The 20,023-nt window shown below is 36.9% G+C and overlaps 1 protein-coding gene across 1 annotated transcript; it reads left to right on the forward strand.

Moving 5' to 3' along the window:
- Positions 1 to 4,900: 4,900 nt before the first annotated feature.
- Positions 4,901 to 18,885, forward strand: LOC139708684 (lithostathine-1-alpha-like). Its single transcript, XM_071620618.1, has 3 exons — positions 4,901 to 4,952; positions 6,873 to 7,123; positions 18,481 to 18,885. Exons 1-3 carry the CDS (start codon positions 4,901 to 4,903, stop codon positions 18,883 to 18,885), a joined length of 708 nt encoding a protein of 235 aa, XP_071476719.1.
- The last annotated feature ends 1,138 nt before the right edge of the window (positions 18,886 to 20,023 follow it).

Below are 20,023 nucleotides of genomic sequence, written 5' to 3' on the forward strand. Positions count from 1 at the left end.
TTAAACATGCGTGGTAAATAGTTTGAAATTCATTTGCACTCAAAAGTATGACATGTATTGTGAGAGGGCGTTGATAATGCTATACTCACTTGTATGCACAAATAAAGTACATGTATTATTTCCATGTATGGTTTCCTTAAATATCTGTATACACCGTGCATGAACACTTTTATTTCATTCTCATTTTTTAATCTCTTTTGATACTTTTCATCATGTATATTAAGGTGGGGTTTTTTTCATAGTTTGTGTAAAAAGAAAAAAAAAGTGTACTATGCCGTACAGATGTTATACCTTGGATTTTGTGTTGTCTCTTTCTTCTTGTCTTGTGTAAGATTGATGCCAGGTGTCACAGAATTGCAGTTTACCAAAGTGTCTATCCGAAGCATAGCACATCGGGACAGAATTAGCCAGGCAATCAATGTTTCAACAGAATAATCACTCCTTTATTAATATAAAATTCAAAGAAAAAAAAACACTTTGTGTAAATTCACAGATTACAAGAAAAAAAAAACTTATACAGTTAATTAATACACTTGTAACAGCCTCTTAGTTAACCGTATATTACAAGTTATGTAGAAACCTTGGAGCTCCGATTTTATAGCGGATGTGTGTAGGCCTACATACTTGCATGCAGTCTACAACAACCAAAGCCGGCTGACTAGTGGGCAAGCCCTGTCAACTAAACCTGTTCAGGTGTTTTTAGCTGTTGTCCCGGGCGATGCTGCTAATAAACCATGAAAATATTTCAAATGATTATGAAAGATCTGTTGAGGTGTAAGTGATTCAAACATCATACATACATCAGTGAACGTTGCAGTGCATTATTTTTGTTACTGTTTCCAGGTTTGTGACGGCAAACTTTATGTAACCAAGTTACAAAATTATATCTGTGGGTAATTATAATTTGATTAGAAAGGTAGAATTAATAATAACTTATAATGTAGGAATGAAGTAGAATGTAATACCAGAAAATACTGTGATTGATAATAATTTCACATAGACTCTTACCAGTAACACCAATGCTATGTAGTCAATGATGTTGCGTCTTTTCTTTATTTGAACACGCTGCAGTCACTGTTCTTCAGGAATACGTGTTTGGTATACAACGTTAAAATTGAGAGTTTTGCGTGTATAGGTATATTGGTGTTGTGATAATCTTACAAGTCTGCCTCATCCACGTCAAGTTCTGCTTGTGATGACAGTCCCCTGTATTAATTTCTCTTTTGTTCTTAATATGCAGATAATCTTGTTACATGTATGACATCGATACACAATAAGTGACCCTGAGTCAGAAATTATGCTGCTCCATCATTTTGTTTTTTAATTCATTTGATTTATTAAGCTTCTACACAAATCATATTGTGTTGTATTTGTAACATAAAAGCATAAATAAAACATTTTATGAATACAGTATATCAACCCTATGGTAACGTTACATGATCCAACATGAACATCTGTCTAAAGTATGTCACAATCATTGCGGAGCAATATTCACGGATTCCAAGCAGATGCTTATGGGGATAGATCCTCAGAAAAAAAAAAAATGAATTGCACGGAAAAACAACAACAACAAGACTGCCATAGCAACAGCATCAAGTGGCTGCAGTTGCGAGAGAATAGAAAATGTTGAACTCAGATATCCCAACGTAAAGACATCTTTGAACGATAACTTGAAATATTACGTGATGTCACTGTACACTAATACGTCAATACGTTTTCTATAGTCGCACCATTTGACCATTCACCTTCAGCAAGCAACAACCATTGAGTTCTTGTTTTCATTTTACATTGCTCCATACTTATAGTCTTTATGTGCTATTACCATAACGATATTGAGAAAAAAATAGCGGAAGTCACAAATGCATCAAAAGAAGAGGAATGATATTAGCTTTCAAGATTTTGTTATACTGTATAGAATTCGTCCTACATTGGAAACCTCTACGGCTATAATGCAGTAATAAATCCCATGCATAGATATCTAAAGGCGTCTTAAAATTAGTTGAAACACAGGATGTACACCCTCCCTTGGATGTTTTTTAAGTAATTAATTAGCTTAAAAGGTTCTGTACTTGCCCTTTCTGCCTTTAATAAGCAACGGAGAAATTGTTGCTATGGTGATGTCACGAAATGGATCACGGGGGTGCTTCATAAAGCTGTTCGTAAAGTTACGAACGACTTACGGCGAGCGACTGGTGATCAGTTCTTGCGTGCTGAATTATGGAGATTCTGATAAGTATAGCACATCAGAACTGATCACCAGTCGCTCGTAAGTTGTTCGTATCTTTACGAACAGCTTTATGAAACAGGGCCCTGGACTTCACGCCGGTAATTGCATATCTGTAAAATACGATATATTCGCGGCATGAAAATTTCGCGAATTCGAGCCGACGGCCTTTCTCGCGGTATGAAATTTCGCGAATTGCCACTGGCATCCAATGCATATTGTGTAGGCTAAACTTCCCTCTGCAATCTAATTTCGCGAACGCTGGCGCTCGCAGAATTCGCGAAATTAGAATGCACGCGAACATACCTCGTTTTACAGTATAGTTTTTTTTTTGTTTTTTTTTTTTTTTTTTTTTGGGGGGGGGGTTGCTTTTTTGTGTTTTTTTCCAAAGTGCATTAACTAAAAAGATATACAGACCTTAAAGAACCAAAATAGCAGCAATAACCTTACTTGCCCATATACCCAGAAATGGGGAAAAAAAAACCGCATGTGGTAGGAAAGTATATAGGAAGGTATAAGCAACACAACAGGTTATTTTCAAATAGTAGTCAGGTATAAAGCAAAGGATATCCCACAAGGGCGGTTTGCATTACCGTGTTGTCTAATTCGATCGTCTCCGTCACTGTTTTTGCAATTTTTTTTTGTCTTGGTCGACACAGCTTTTATCGTCAAATTTATTTTCTGCCGTCGGATTATTCTTGAACATTTTTTACAAAGACTCCAAACCAGAGGAACATGGGCTTTATTCTCCTGGCAGCCATACTCCTGTCAGGTCAGTCTTGAGCGTTTAATGTCTGCATAATCATGTTACGTTCCTGCGATCAACGGTGGACTTTGATTATTATGTGACTGCACATCACAAAACCAACAAAAAGTCGCACGCACTGATTTTGTGTGAGGACTGAAAATAGGCAAAATGGGTCAACCTAGCAAATCTTGAATTTTTCATAATTTTTTAAAAGGCAAGCTTTCTTTTACATTATGATAAAGTTGTAAAAGTTTTAAAATGAACAGAAAATTGTGTTTTAGCCATTTTTGTAGAATAGTGTGATTTAAGGTGTGTTTTTTTGGAGTCCCCTCTTTATTTCTTACAAACCTTGTACACACGCTTCACTTTCAACTCTAATAACTTTTGAAAGAATGATGAAAAGAGCACTTCACTTGCCGCTTCCAGAAAAAAAAAAAACCCGTAAGGAATAATGACGCGTATGCCACTAAAAAGTCTAAAAATGCATGTTTTCTGGGGAAAAAATGGGTTGAATTTTTGTTAAATTTGTCTGCCCTGCATTCAAGCATAGGTCTACACCCTGTTCATATTCCCTATATACAAATGAGATATCACTAAAAACAAAAATAAAAAAATGGTTTGTTTTGCTCTGTCTGATGATGGACTTACTTTAGATGGTTAAAACAAATGTATGTTTGTGTGTGCGTGTTGTGTGCAATAACTAAATAAACAAGCAAAGAAACGAAACAAAAGATCACTTTAATAATCACATGTATTATCAATTAATACTTGAATCCCCCATTCGTAAATTTAGGAGCCATTTGCGTAGACTCGTCGTCGTCTTGCCGCCAAACGCGATGCAGCATGACACACGGCTTGGAAAGAGGTTTCCTACGGTGGAAGAGGCCCAAACAGTGCCATCAACCATTGAGGTTGTGCGGGAATGAGAGTGTGCAGAATTTACCAAGTAGCGGTTAGTTCACTTTCCCCACATTGTTATTTCGTAACACCTACCAATTGATTATTCATTAAATTATATTCCTTTCGCATAATGTTACCGCGCATCACAAAACCAACAAGGAGTTTCTCGCCCTGATTTTACGGGAATACTGAAAAAAGTGAAGAAAAAAAATGAAATAATTTATGACTTTTCCCGGTAAATTATGGCAACTGATGACACTACATTTTGATCCTGCGGCAATTGCGTCGGTGTTATTTTCTCTAAGGACTTAGGTTTAGGGCGAGGATGTTGATAGCATTTGGGGTTTTATGATTGGTGCGAGGATTAGGATTAGGGTAATCATAAGGTTACATGTTTGGCTCACTATGTAGAAACATCATCGGAGAAATTGTCGCAGGAACAAATGTCATAGCACGCTCATGCATTGATAAATGGACTCACTACTGGGAAAGTATAAATAGCGCCGCTGTTGAGTTGAGTTTTAAGAGTCATATAACTCTTTTTCTTTACCTGACTTAGACTTTGAGTTATATGCGGGAGGGAAATAATTCTGTTGTAAAAGAAAGAAAAGGATTTTAATCATATTCATTCGGCAGCAGATTATTATAGTATACAATATATGTTGGCCTATAAGTAATTTGATGGTGTTGGTTTACTGTATGAATTTGCGTTTCAATATTAATTCCTCAATTTTCCATCATGGATATTGTTGGCACCTTTATGATTATAGTGTTGAGACGGTTGAACAGTAGATTTTTTTTCCTTGTTGCTATACAACCATACCAAAGTATTTGATAAAATCATTCATAGAAAAGAATAATAAAAAACGTCATTAATCTATGTAACAACACAGGCACATAACTCCACATCGACACATGTTTGCATACTTACACGAAAAACAAACAAACAAACAAACAAACAAATGGTAGAAAAAAAACCACCCTTTTCATTTTGTTCTCTTATGAAAACACTATGTGCACGGGAAGGGATGACGGATCGGAGCTTTCTCAAGGCCACGAGCACGGGTCGGAGTCCAACGGGTGAGTGGTACGCTGTGCTGCTGGCAGAGGATTCCTACATGGGAACTTCAGCAATTTCTACAAGACTCTCCAATAAACTCTTCAAGAGAACCCCTTAATGTTTATTTGAGATGTTTATGTGAGAACAGCGCAAAGAGAGAGATAGAGAGAGATAAAAGTTATTTTTGTTTCTCTTATATAGTTTGTATTTACCCCCAGAGGTAGACGACACCCTCTCAAAGATGGTAGTACCTCAGTGGTCAGGTGACTAGAGTTTAAAGTGCAGAGTGCATAAATGTTTTTTTTAAGAAACGAAAAATGTATGCACGCAATGATTTCGGTGCCGGAAGGTGAACAATCTCGAAACAAAGGAGAAACCGGGAGCATTTTTTGGAGCGATTTTCTCCTTAAGTTTTTCCTATTTCCATTTTTCCCATTTTTTCATTTTCCATTCGATCGGAAATATCTCTGAATATCAATGATACATCACCAGAAGGCTTAGGCAATGAAATATAAAGTGACTTTTTTGTAAAGTGAAAATTCAGACTGTGGCTGCTTTTGACATGACGTGTCACATTAAACTTTAAGCTATAGATAATGTCACTTCAAAACACCTCTTTGTTTGTTGGTTGACAGATCAAAAATGTATAATGTCTTAATTAAGTCAATGCAAACTCTAAGCTCTATGGAATGATCTTCTGATTGGAAATAACGCGTTCACACAAAAACAAATTCGCTCTCATAATTTGAGACATAGTTTTGCCAGAAGCAGAAGATAACATACATTTACGACGACTTGTTCACTATACCAACAGATTGCCTTCCTAATCCATGTATGAATGGCGGGACCTATTTTGAGACTGTAGGGGAATTCATCTGCAAGTGCCCGAGGTCATTCATCGGAGCTATGTGTGAAGTGGGTACGTTGACATTGATACATGCTAGTAGGGTGTATTTTTGTTTTATTCAACACGGTTATCAAATGTGTCTGTATTTAGCGATTATACACTCTTAAAACATCCGAGTCAGAACTGACCCGGAACTGGGTCCGTTGGGGTCACATACCGTTCCGGGTCAAAAATGACTTGGAATTTGGTCATGAAGACCCCGAATGGAGTCACCCTGACCCAATTCATGACTCTGAATGGGTCATATCTGACCTCATCCCTGGTCATTTCTGACCCGGAACGGTGTGTGACCCCAACGGACCCAGTTCCGGGTCAGTTCTGACTCAGATGTTTTAAGAGTGTATGTATCATATTATAAATGTATTTTTCTTTGTACTATATATATTCATAAGTTTGTGTTTATACAATCATGTATACAATATATACAGAACTAACTCCATTCCTTTTAAATTGAGATATTTGCGCTTAAAGCTGCTAAAAACAAAGAAAATGATAAAAAAATCAGGATATTTTTAATCCTGCCTTCTAGAATATTCCTTGTTATGTCACAAGTGAGGTTTTAGTGGAAAGGTTTGATTTTGCTCTATCTGATGATGGCCTTACTTTGAAATGTTTAAAGATGGCGCTTAGGTCATTTTGCGATAAAACTCTTTACAATCCTATACAGTTTATACAACATGTGTCTGTTTGTTTGTGTGTGTGTGTGTGTGTGTGTGTCTGTGTGTGTCTGTGTGTGTCTGTGCGTGTGTGCTGGTGGGCCTGTAAATACAATAAAGAGTGCATTACACTTTCATGTCAGTATTTTGAGAATGACCCTGTATGCCATAAAAGAAACGGAGTGCCTATAAGTAAAAGAGCTCCAAGTTATAAAAACGGTTTTATATGTTTTGCCATTTCAGCAATAAATGTACAGGGATCATTTAATCTTTTTGTGTGCCTGTTATTTTCTATTCTAATGCATTTTTGCTTGAATGTGGCGGCATTACCACGCGAAGTATGTATCTTGTTTTGCCATTTATATATTTATTTCCAGAACTCGTTTGCCCTGGAGATGACTCGTCCCCAGACTCCTGCTATCTCTACCGCCAGAACAGACAGACCTGGGATGTGGCACGGGATAGATGCGATGATCTGGGAGGATACTTGGTTGCCATAGAGACGCCAAGTGAGCTGTCCACTATCCGAGAGGAGGTTTTCATCTTGCACAACGTCACTACCGTCTACCCAACAACGTGGACAGGCCTGAATGACAGATTGATCGAAGGAGTGTACACATGGGAGCAAGTAGGTGGTAACTTACCCCTCTCGAGTAGAATGTGGATGCCAGGGCAGCCTTGGGCAGACTTTGCTGCCGATCAAGACTGTGTACTCTACAATGGAAATTTCCTGTTCGATTCTGCCTGCAATAAAAGAAGAAGCTACATTTGCGAATTCGGATATTGACTGAACAGTGTCAAGATCGACAGAATGAACTTTGTTTTTCCTATCAACAGTTTCTGCATTGAGACGAAAGTTTTAAGGTCATCACAATTTTGAAATATTATATTTTGATTGAAAGGTATTTATTAAATAACATCTCTTGCAGCCAGGATGCTGAATTGCGGATATTTTACAAAGATCATCATGAATACATTCAAATATACAAACATACATTAGAAATATTAACTATTGCACAATAAAATCAACCTTTACCATTAACCCCCCCAAAAAATACAATTATTCACATCTCTGTTCTTGTTTCCATAAATAATCTCTTTTGTTTAGTAAATAACCTTACTAAAAAATCAACTTTCTTTTCATCTACTCATCTTTTTTCTCCCTCCTTATAAACTTTACCATCATTATCATCACTTTCCCTCCTTCAACCTCTTCTTATTACCTGAAATTATCCTTATCATAATCATACATTATCATTTTTCATCACAAAAATTAAAATACTATTTACTCTCTATTACAAAAAATAAATCAATATACATTCATAAAAAATACTATTGCAATGAATTATACAAAACACTAGTTTCGTAGCAATAAAATTGTTCAAACTACCAAATTTCATATTTCACATGTCACAGAACAGAGAAACATAAAATATGGCAATTAAGCTGATCTAAAAAGTCTGCTCAAGACTAAACAATTCTGGCAAGTGAAAAAAAAAATGAGATGAAATCAGAAATAAATGAATGAATGGAGGGCCCATAATCAAACACATCATTAAAAAGAGAGAGAAAAAAAAACCCACCTTAACAATGGTGAATCAACATACGGTTTTTAACAAAGTTGGGTGTTTTATCGAAGAGAGAAAGTTTCGGCGTGCCTGCAACAGGCTGAACTTGAATGATAAAACACAGAGTGCATGGGCCTTATAACTTTCAGTAAAACATCAATCATATTCTTATTCGTGTGTGTGTGGATATGTATACACTGTACATGTACACGTACATTACACACGAGTGTGGCTGTATCCAGCAACTGTGGCCATGGCTACAATCACACTCGTGTGGTTGGATGGTAAAGACACACGCGTGTGGTTGTATACACTGCCATATAGATTATATATATATATATCATATATCAAGAGCCTTTGAGGACGAGTCCCGAGTATACTCGGGCAGGTGTCAATGGGAAATGCGTGTTGTAGCAAATCAAACCGTCCTCAGTGGGTTTATATAAAAGAAAACACTGGAAATGGATTCATTCGTTGCGACTTTTCACATCATTAATAAAATATCAAACGAAGCTCTCGTTATGCAGTGCGAGATTATGCAGAGTTACAAGACGATATTCTACTTTGATTGGATAGGACATGAAATGGAGGTCCCGTGTATGAAAGAGTAACAACTCATGCACGTAAAAGATCCCGCTTCATTCATTCATCGCAAAGAGCAGGGTGTTTAACCCGGTGAAGTGGTCCCACCTCATCACATCCAACTGGACCCCATGGAAGACCAGCTTAACGTAGCTGAATATGGGCTATCCAGCCATCTTCTCAGATGGAAAATGAACAAACAAATATACGTCAGAAGAAAGGTTTTATTACTTGAACACAATTCTGTAGTATACATTATACAAATGTACTTCGTTTTTGTGTGTTTGTCATCTTTTCGGCAATCAAATACAACGCATGGATGTTAATAGGTATATCAAGTTTCAGGAATCTTGGATTTTATGTTGAACACTGACATGTCAATGACAAGACAGTTATAACAACAACCTTCTGATCTGTACGTGTAATTACGCAATATGCACAGTATCTGAAAGTTGTTATCGCACAAAGTTGCAGCCTCTGCTATCAGCTTATAAATTGCTTTATAGCCCCGTCCCTCTCCAATGGTCCTCCACTTAATATCTGATCGGCAGTCTCCATCGAATAGTTTGAAAAGAATGTGAAGTCTGTAGATTATGAAAAAAAAAAATCACACACACACACACACACACACACACACAAGAGCACAGCACTTGAACAAAATAAGCATGTACATGGTATAAGGGTGTGCATTTAAAACACACACCTACCAATTCCCACATGATACCTGCCATGATTACGTTTATTTACTTCGTCATGTCACTACTTCTTTCACTGTAGGCCTACTTTATATTGCGTTCGTTATTCGTCTGCCAACCAGACAAGTATCAACTTAAAGTCAATCTATTTTTTCATATCTTGTAATGTTTTAGGTGATGTTTCATAATACAATATAATATGTTAAAATCGTTTCTCTTAACTGAAATAATGGAATTAGCATTTATTGAAAACGGTGTTGAAGCAGAACTCCTTGTACTTTAGTCATATACGGCACGGATTTAAAAGTTGTATTTGAGAAATCATATAGATATAGTAGGCTACAAGCTCTGTCCTACCATGAGAGAGAAAGAGAGAGAGAGAGAGAAAATGAGAAAAAAACCCTGCATTTATATCACAAGTACTTTAAAATATGACCATTCTTCAAGCACAGTAAATATAGAGGTTCTTGCTTCAGTATATCTTATACCTCGCTTTTCGGGAGATTGTTAAAAAAATCAAATCTTTCTTGTGTTTGTCTGTGTGCTTCAGGTGTACTTAAAGTGCCAAATTGCCAGCGACTTACGGAAAGGGCTCTAGGCTTTATGATGAAATAACCTCCTTAAATGATTCTTTATTTCTCAATAAAATATATAATTCTTCTCTTGCACACGAAAACAACAGTGACTGTGGTTTGTTCATTTGACTTTGAATGTGTAAACTTTTAATCAAAGGGACTGATATTGAGGCACTTGTGGCTTTATAAATATTTGATAGGAATCCTTTTAGATCAATGCATATTCGTTTTGACAGTATTTCATTAATAAAAGTCCATCTGGTATCAAGATCGCTCTCAAGGTGTCACTGTCAGGGAAAGCTGAAAAGCGGAATAATGTTACTCAATCGTCATGCCAATAAGGAATGTAATATACTTGCATAGATATAAATCGGTTGTAAGCTCTATCTTGTAAAGAGAGAGAAATAGGGAGGATGGAAAACTCTGGAGTTGTATTACAGGTACTTGAAGAAATGACCATTCTTCCAGAGATGGCAATTCTTCAAACACAGTACGTTGTATTATAAAATTGGAGCTTCTTGCTTCAGTATACTCTCTTGTAGGGAGGTGATGAATTAAAATAATGAACGAATTTCCTGAAGGTTACGCACGTAATAGGTGTGTGTGTGTGTGTGTGTGTGTGTGTGTGTGTAATACACGAAGGGGACCGTCACTGTGATGTATGTTCATTTGACATTGAATGCTTAAACCTTCAATCAAAAAGATGGGTGTCGAGGCACGATTTGGCTTGTAAATATTTATAAGCAATCATATTATCCTTTTTAAATGATTTATATTCATTTTGACTGTATTCCATTAAGCAAAGTCCATCTAGTATCAGGACCACTCAAAATTTCAATGTCAGGCAAGAGCATAGTAAAAATGAACGAATTTCCTGAAGGTTACGCACGTAATAGGTGTGTGTGTGTGTGTGTGTGTGTGTGTGTGTGTGTGTGTGTGTGTGTGTAATACACGAAGGGGACCGTCACTGTGATGTCTGTTCATTTGACATTGAATGCTTAAACCTTCAATCAAAAAGATGGGTGTCGAGGCACGATTTGGCTTGTAAATATTTATAAGCAATCATATTATCCTTTTTAAATGATTTATATTCGTTTTGACAGTATTTCATTAATAAAAGTCCATCTGGTATCAAGATCGCTCTCAAGGTGTCACTGTCAGGGAAAGCTGAAAAGCGGAATAATGTTACTCAATCGTCATGCCAATAAGGAATGTAATATACTTGCATAGATATAAATCGGTTGTAAGCTCTATCTTGTAAAGAGAGAGAAATAGGGAGGATGGAAAACTCTGGAGTTGTATTACAGGTACTTGAAGAAATGACCATTCTTCCAGAGATGGCAATTCTTCAAACACAGTACGTTGTATTATAAAATTGGAGCTTCTTGCTTCAGTATACTCTCTTGTAGGGAGGTGATGAATTAAAATAATGAACGAATTTCCTGAAGGTTACGCACGTAATAGGTGTGTGTGTGTGTGTGTGTGTGTGTGTGTGTGTGTGTGTGTGTGTAATACACGAAGGGGACCGTCACTGTGATGTATGTTCATTTGACATTGAATGCTTAAACCTTCAATCAAAAAGATGGGTGTCGAGGCACGATTTGGCTTGTAAATATTTATAAGCAATCATATTATCCTTTTTAAATGATTTATATTCATTTTGACTGTATTCCATTAAGCAAAGTCCATCTAGTATCAGGACCACTCTCAAAATTTCAATGTCAGGCAAGAGCATAGTAAAAATGAACGAATTTCCTGAAGGTTACGCACGTAATAGGTGTGTGTGTGTGTGTGTGTGTGTGTGTGTGTGTGTGTGTGTGTGTGTGTGTGTGTAATACACGAAGGGGACCGTCACTGTGATGTATGTTCATTTGACATTGAATGCTTAAACCTTCAATCAAAAAGATGGGTGTCGAGGCACGATTTGGCTTGTAAATATTTATAAGCAATCATATTATCCTTTTTAAATGATTTATATTCATTTTGACTGTATTCCATTAAGCAAAGTCCATCTAGTATCAGGACCACTCTCAAAATTTCAATGTCAGGCAAGAGCATAGTAAAAATGAACGAATTTCCTGAAGGTTACGCACGTAATAGGTGTGTGTGTGTGTGTGTGTGTGTGTGTGTGTGTGTGTGTGTGTGTGTGTGTAATACACGAAGGGGACCGTCACTGTGATGTCTGTTCATTTGACATTGAATGCTTAAACCTTCAATCAAAAAGATGAGATCGAGGCACGATTTGGCTTGTAAATATTTATAAGCAATCATATTATCCTTTTTAAATGATTTATATTCATTTTGACTGTATTCCATTAAGCAAAGTCCATCTAGCATCAGGACCACTCTCAAAATTTCAATGTCAGGCAAGAGCATAGTACTACTACTACTAGAGCGTTTATACTCCAAGGACGAGGTTTATGTATTGATTATCAATTATAAATTATTATATTAATCATTCAGGAGATGGCGTGTTAGGGGCCTACACCTTTTGCATACAACAACTTTTGCAACTTCTTGTCTTTTTTCTCACGTTTCACGACGCTACAAATACGCACTCTTCACGGAATGGTTTGACTATGTTTATCAAGTTTAACAAGGCGGGTAAGAGAAATGTTAGAAATGAATGATTTGATTAATCTATCGTCTCTTGTTTATGCAGTTTGTCTTTACTATTAAGTAATGGACATGTGTGTGTTTGTGAAGGGGGGGGGATGGAGGTTGGTTGATGGAGAAATGTCTCCCTCCTGAACGATGAAGAATTTACGTTTCGGGATTTGAAGTCTAACAATTATTAAGTATTAGGCCTATAATTATGTCATTCAATTTTCATTCAAAAAGTACGAATAAAATCAATATTCAAAGAAAGGAGAAAGACTAATTGTAAGAGACTAAGGCCTAATAACAAGCAATCCTAATCGCAGTGAGTTATTATACATGTGTATCACACACTTTTAATGCGATCGCTCACTATACCGGGTGTCCCAAAAAAAGCGGAACGGTGGATTTTCAGTACCTTGCGGTCTGAAAGTTATATATCTTTTGGCATCATTAGAAAGAGCATCTTCCGCAAAAGACTATGATACCCAAATCATTAAATTTGGTTTAGTACTTTTTATTCTACGCCAATTTCTGAAAATGCAATCATTGTCAAATTTCGCCGGATTTTTGCGACTTATGAGATAATAATTTGAGTGCGACACGCGATCCATACGGTGAATATTGTGTAAGCTCGGTGATCCATGTCAACAAAAGATACAGCTTTCACATTGGGCACGGGCCAGGAAAAAACAGTGTGTGTGTGTCTGTGTGTGTGTGCGCTCCAAATATGAAAGCGTTATCTTTTGTTGACATGGATCAACGAGCTTACACAATTCACCGTATGGAACGCGTGTCGCACCCAAATTATTATCTCATAAGTCGCAAAAAATTGAAAATGACTGCATTTACAGAAATTGGCGTAGAATAAAAAATACTGAACCAAATTTAATGATTTTGGTATCATAGTCTTCTGCGGAAGATGCTCTTTCTAATGATGTCAAAAAATATATCACTTTTAAAACGCAAGGTACTGAAAATCCACCGTTCCGCTTTTTTTGGGACACCCGGTATATCGTCGGAGCGGAGTAATATTTCAAAAGCCTGTTCAAGGTCGAAGCTGATTGGAAACTGTAATGCTAGCTGGCGTACCACACTTTTCATTAGCGTGGTAACGTTTGGCGTGTGCGGTACGATGAGATTGGCGTCTAGTTCTTCTCTCTGTGTAACAACTGAACCAGGAGTTACAAAAGGTATAACATCCATTATTCGTCCCTCATGTTTTATCATTCTATTTTGTTTTGTAGCATTTTTTTTTCAAACACAGAATCTGATGTCCTTTTTCTTTCTTTCTTTGCCATGTCCTATATCCAAATCGAGAAATGATTGCCTCTTCGTTACACTTTCTATAATATGATCATTTCAGTTTGAGTTATTTATCTCTTTTACTATAGCTACATGTTGTGAACCCCCTAGCACATTAAGTCGTGTACCCCATAATACCCTTTTTTGATACAAACAAGATAAGATAAGTGTAAATTTGGTCTATTTGTCACGGCAGATCATCTTTTTTCCTCCGCAGATGCTTCATTAATTCGAGATTCTGACTTATATCTTAGTAACTATGTTGTGTCGACACACAGATTCCCATGCAACGATAAAAATGGACGCAACATATCCAAAACATTCCTACTTGTAAAATTCAAAAACATAGAGTTAAATAACAGCGGTTTTTAGTTGTACTCAACTTTACAAGAAACGAGAGCGTGAAGATATCAAAAGGATTACTTCAGTCAAGGGAAAAGTACATATCTTTAGGAATCCCCATTTCGTGTATATAGGAAGTATATTGTATACATAGATCCTTAGAATATGACTGTGTGAACTAATACTTTAATCAAAGTCATCCCCCCCCCCCCACGTTACGCCAGCTATACACAAGGTTGACCCTTCCCAAACCTAAAATTTTTTTACATGATTAGATATGGATAATATTTCCAACTTTTTTTATCATCTAGTTTCAAGTGATTACCGCTTCGATGCCCGCGATGCAGTTTTCAGAGGGTATTCATATCTTAACGGTGATATACATTCTGGCATTGAATGGAGGTGAGTTTTCGTTATTAAAATTTTGAAAAAAAGGGGGAAGTGATGCAGTACAAAAGGTCCAGGGATTTACTGTTGAGGCGGTGAAACCAAATTCGAATTACACTCGTACAGTCAACTCTTACAAGAAGCGAACTTGACATTTTTATAAAAAAATCCTTTATCCTTTTTCTTTCCTTAATTCCGTCTCCCTCTATAACCTCCCCTTCTCGTTCTCTATTGCTGTTTGTTACGTGTCTTTGTTTACCAGGAGCGTCTTTTGCCTGTGTTTGGCCTTTTGTTTCTTCATATTATTTTACCCCTATATTTCGAGTTCGATTTTTCGAGTAGCCCATCCACACTTCTACAAACTTGTCTTTTACGTGGGCCTCTCTTTACCAATAACACATTTGTTTTGGACATTAGTTTCATATGTATTACATTTTTTCTCTCCTTGAACTTGTATCAATAAAAGTGCTATTGAAAATAAAATATTACTTGAAATGAAATGTAGTGAATTATAAGATGACACAGGGCCTATACAGACACACATTATGAAAAGTTGACCTTTCCGAAAGGTGGTGAAAATTTGTTGACTGGAGATTTTTTGGCCCATATTGGTAGCCCATAATGGGCTAAAAAAAAAAAAAAAAACGTCTTGGGGGAAAAAAATGTTAACGCTCATTTTGAGAATAACACTATGGATTTTGTGCTTTTGGCACCTTTTTAAAACGAAATATTTATCACGGGGTTTAATATATACACAGTTTCAATAGCAAGATTCTATGACTTTTTGTTCTCATCTGGGCTTGTTATCTTTCTGTGGCTGCACCTGCAAATATAACAGAATTTGTGATATGCATACAAATGAACAATTTTACAGCGCCTCGTACTGTGTTGGACATCCGGAAAAAAAAAACAGGCAGAAAAGCTAGCGAGCTTGGTCTTTACGCTGGGGTCACAGTGTCGTAAATCTTGCACATAGGTCTTTAATTGGATTTGATTATTTCAGTACGTTTTAAACATTACCGCATGAAGAATTTTATAGGTAAGTTATCGGTATGTCACAGAATATATGCTTACCATGAGCATTCCAGACAAAGGGGAAAAAATCATGCATGACAGCAGTGCTTTCAGCGACACTGTAAACGCCTTTTCCGGTTCAATAACAACGTTGGGAACTTGGCGACGTCTCGGAAGAATGTTCAATCTTACAAAATGTTTGAGATAATATATCACTACAAAGTTTTAAAAGACTGAGGACCTCCAGGGTGAGGCAATACCGGTGACAACATACGTACACACACACGCACACACACACACACACACACACACACACACTTTATTAACGGGCTTTGTAAATTTTGATTCAAATAACCCAAGCATACACTCAATCACACGCACACAAACATTACAACAAAAAAAAAACAACTTCCTCATCAACAAAACAAGATGTTGTCAATGTTAGGACTTATCTTACTTGCTACATTACAAGGAACATTTGTAATTTTATGAAAGTATGCAATATTTTTTCGTTACTCTATTTTGCTGTTGTAGTCAACGTAATCTCAAATATCCCATATTTGACTGGACTTGAAATGATTTCATTGCGATCAAATTTATCATTGACATGACCATGCATCGCAAAACCAACAAAAAGTTGCACGCAGTGATTTCGTGTGAGGATTCAAAATATGGGAAACAGGTCTACCTCTGGTGAATCTGAGTTTTTCATTTGTTTTACCTTGAAGAACAGTAGTGTTTTTCTTCTACATAATTCTACAGTTCGGGATCACAAAACGAATGGAAAATTGTGTTTTAGCAATATTCCTACAATACTTGTATGTAGTGTGTTTAGATGTCTCTTGGAGCCCCATTTTGTTTTCTTTAAAACCCTCTACAAACTTTTCAATCTTGACTCTAAAAATTTTGAAGAGTTGATGCTACTGCTTGAAAAAAAAATGATATTACCCATGGATAGAACGTGATAATAGAGCATACTCAATTTCAGTATTATTTGATAATATCCTCATTGTTGCTATTTGAGGAGTTTTACATCTTATTTTTTTTGTCCCATTCATTGCAAAGAGTGTGATTGGGTATGATTATGTGTTGCTAAATAGCTCCTATACTTCAGCGCCACTTTTCTCACTATACACATTTTCAAGAGTTTGTGCTTCCTTTCCAGTATTTAGAAAAGTTAGGAAAGTCCATTTAAAACGAGTTATACACCATTTTAAGCTTAAAGTCTGCTTTTTCAGAATCTGCGTTTACCTAAATATTCATGTCTGGCGACTCTTTGTCAAGTTGGTAATAATGAAAACATCATTGTTTCATTAAAAAGTTTAATGTATACAGTATGCGTATTATCAAAACGATGTTTTTAACCTGATACTGTTTGTTACATTCTTTCAACAGTACAAGGAGAGATATGTCAGAATGTGCCATTGGTCCTTGAAGATGTTTGTTCCGAGATTTTCTCCGAGAAAGCCGGCACTTTTGTTCGGTCAACACCCAAATATTTCTCATCTGATCATCCCCACTATGACGTCATAGTCCGCGAATTAGCTATAGGAATGACCAATTATTACTGCGCCCCTCCCGGTAAGTTATGAATTTGTTTACTCCCTCCCACATATACTGAAGGTTGCTTTAATAAACAATGTATTGCCCTATATACTCGAGTAGTTAAAAACGTACAAGTACTGCCGCAGCCTATGTATACCCTCGTATACCTCTTACCCAGGGCTGCAGGTCAAGTAGTGCCAACGGATATGCAATACAGTGTCTTTATACGCACATCGTGCCATATGGAAGAATAAACGGAGCCTGATTAATGTGTGAACATGAAATTCTATTTTCATTTCCTTGTAATGTAATCTACATTTACCTCGCCACACCCATCCCCCAACACACACATGACATTATGCACATAATACGTAGAAGGGATACCTGTTGTTATTCCAGGTTTAAGTTGTGAACGTTTTCCTCAGTGTATCTTCCAAGTCTTACTCTGTAGATCTTACGGACTATCATATTGCTGACTGACGCAATAATTAATGCATCTTGTCGCTTTCACTGTACATGTATGATACACGTGATAATCGTGTACAGCACCCTAACACAAATTAAAATGAAAAGTTTTGACAAATTAATGTTTTCTTTCGACCATCAAAGACCTCGATGTGTTTAACCAACCTAGTACCTCCTTGGTTTAACCATGATGTTTTCCCTACTCAAAATAGATTGCGTGCCTAATCCATGTTTGAATGGAGGAATCTGCAGTGAAACTCTTGATCACTTTACCTGCAAGTGCCCGAAATCATTTGTTGGAAAACGTTGTGAAGAAGGTATGTAGACTGGAAGAAATGTTGAAGAAAATGAAAAGTGTTATCTGGAGGTTGATGGACAACTATAATTGAGAAAATGTATGTATGCATGCATATAATCATACATGTAACTAAGTATGCGTGTATCTATGGGATTTGTGCATCAAAAAGATACGACTATTAAACAAAGATTATTATTATTCATCAATAACCTGGATAATATAGATGAAAGATACTTTATATACAAGGAAACAGTGTATCAATGGCAAAAACAACAATATCATAAAAATACCTCGTTGTATAGACCCCATCTTGTTATGAGAACAGACTTTAAATGTGAATCTTTTAAAATGAAAAAATACCTCGTTGTATAGACCCTGTTTTGTTATGTGAACAAACTTACAATGTGAATCCTTTAAAAATGAAAAGATCTTAATATTTGTTCATTTATTTATGTACTTGTTGCTGTTGGTGGGTTTTTGTTTGTTTGTTTGTTTGTTTGTTGTTTGTTTGTTTGTGTTTTTTTTTTTGGTTGTCTTTGGATATCCTCGTGTATTTACGTTTTCACGCGGGTGTGCGTTTTGGTTTGTTCTGTTTTGTTTGCTGTCCAGAGGTTGCCTGTCCTGGCGATCCGTCGTCACCAGACTCCTGCTATCTCCACCACCAGGACCAGCAGACTTGGGAGGTTGCCCGGGATAGATGCCGCGACCTCGGAGGATATCTGGTCGCCATAGAAACGCAAAGTGAGATGATCAGTCTTGTAAATGTTCTCATCTCGCACTACGGAATCACGCCCGTCCCTAGGACCTGGACGGGCCTGAATGACAGATCGACCGAAGGAGTCTACACTTGGGAGCACGCCGGTGGCACGTTACCTCTATCGAGTACTATGTGGGAGCCCGGTCAGCCGTGGGGACGATCTGCAATGGGACAAGATTGTGTAGCCATGGAGGGAAATGAAATAAAAGACTCACATTGCAGTGATCAATATGGCTACATTTGCGAATTCAGGTTTTGATTTAACAATGTCAGAATGCACATGGCAGAAAGGCTGTAAACCGTGCCTTAAAAATGCTGGATCACGTAGGGCCTATATCCTCTTTCCCATCTTTCCTATTTATGTGTCTTTCTTTTTGTCGTTATAGCATTAATTTCATTTGAAATTTATGGAGAAAATATTTTTCTTCAGGAAATATTGAGATATTAAGATAGTAGTGAGCAATGGCAAAAAAAAAAAAAAAGAGCATGATATTATTCTCTCCGAGTTCAAATTCCTCAGCATGGTGTTTACTCACAATAGCCATCTCTACATAGTGTATACTTTATCATGTACCTAGCAGTATAAGTGAGGAAGGAAAATGATCCTCTTTGCGAGCAGAGAAGCATTAACGCGACGATGGTAATCCAAATTGTGAAAAGTGAAGTGGTTTGCAAAAATAAATTCCTTAATATTACAATGAACAAGTCCATAAAGTAAATCTTCACCTTAACAAACAAACAAACAAACAAAAACAAACAAACAACTGTATCGCTGTCATAACGATGCAGTTTACCTTTGACGCGGGAAATGGAAAAAAAAAAATAGATACAGCATTCGTCCCGGGAGGACGCTGTCTCATCTTCGCTCACCAATGGAAACTCGGTCTCCCATGGCCCAGCATTCAAATATTTTGATAGTAAGTTGATTAAAATGATACAAAGTGATGAGACCGTCTATTATGGGGTCATCCAGCTACCTCGACACTAAAGTGCATGTCTTACGGCAGACGAGCAAGACCTCAAAACACAAGCAAACACAACAACAACAACAACAACAACAACAACAACAACAACAGCAGCAACATTATCATTGGTGTCGTAGATGGCGCTGTTCATCCTGTCGAGCTGGCCTATAATAATGTAGTGCTAAGCTCTTGGACCTGATTTTGTTGAGGGTGTAGGGTCGCAGGCTGCATGATTCGTGAGCTAAAACCTCGTGGGCTTGCATGACTACCCAAATAATTAGAAACAAAAAGACAACATGAAAAGAAAGAGATTATAATATAGTGTGCTGAGAAATTTGACACTTTCTTTTTTGTTCCAATAATATACCATTCACCACAATATCTAAATGTTGCATTTCATTTTTATGCTTCTTCTATTATGAAAATACATAA

The sequence above is a fragment of the Diadema antillarum genome, unplaced genomic scaffold (assembly GCF_040938485.1).
Source record: "Diadema antillarum isolate AM-2024a unplaced genomic scaffold, OU_Dant_1.0 seq00001366_RagTag, whole genome shotgun sequence".
Lineage (NCBI taxonomy): Eukaryota > Metazoa > Echinodermata > Echinoidea > Diadematoida > Diadematidae > Diadema > Diadema antillarum.

Excerpts from the sequence above, each read along its gene's own strand:
- LOC139708684 (XM_071620618.1), top strand. The coding sequence starts at position 4,901 with ATGACGGATCGGAGCTTTCTCAAGGCCACGAGCACGGGTCGGAGTCCA. Across the intron at positions 4,953-6,872 it reads CACGGGTCGGAGTCCAACGG|AACTCGTTTGCCCTGGAGAT; the intron begins GTGAGTGGTACG and ends ATTTATTTCCAG. Across the intron at positions 7,124-18,480 it reads GAGTGTACACATGGGAGCAA|GTTGCCTGTCCTGGCGATCC; the intron begins GTAGGTGGTAAC and ends TGCTGTCCAGAG.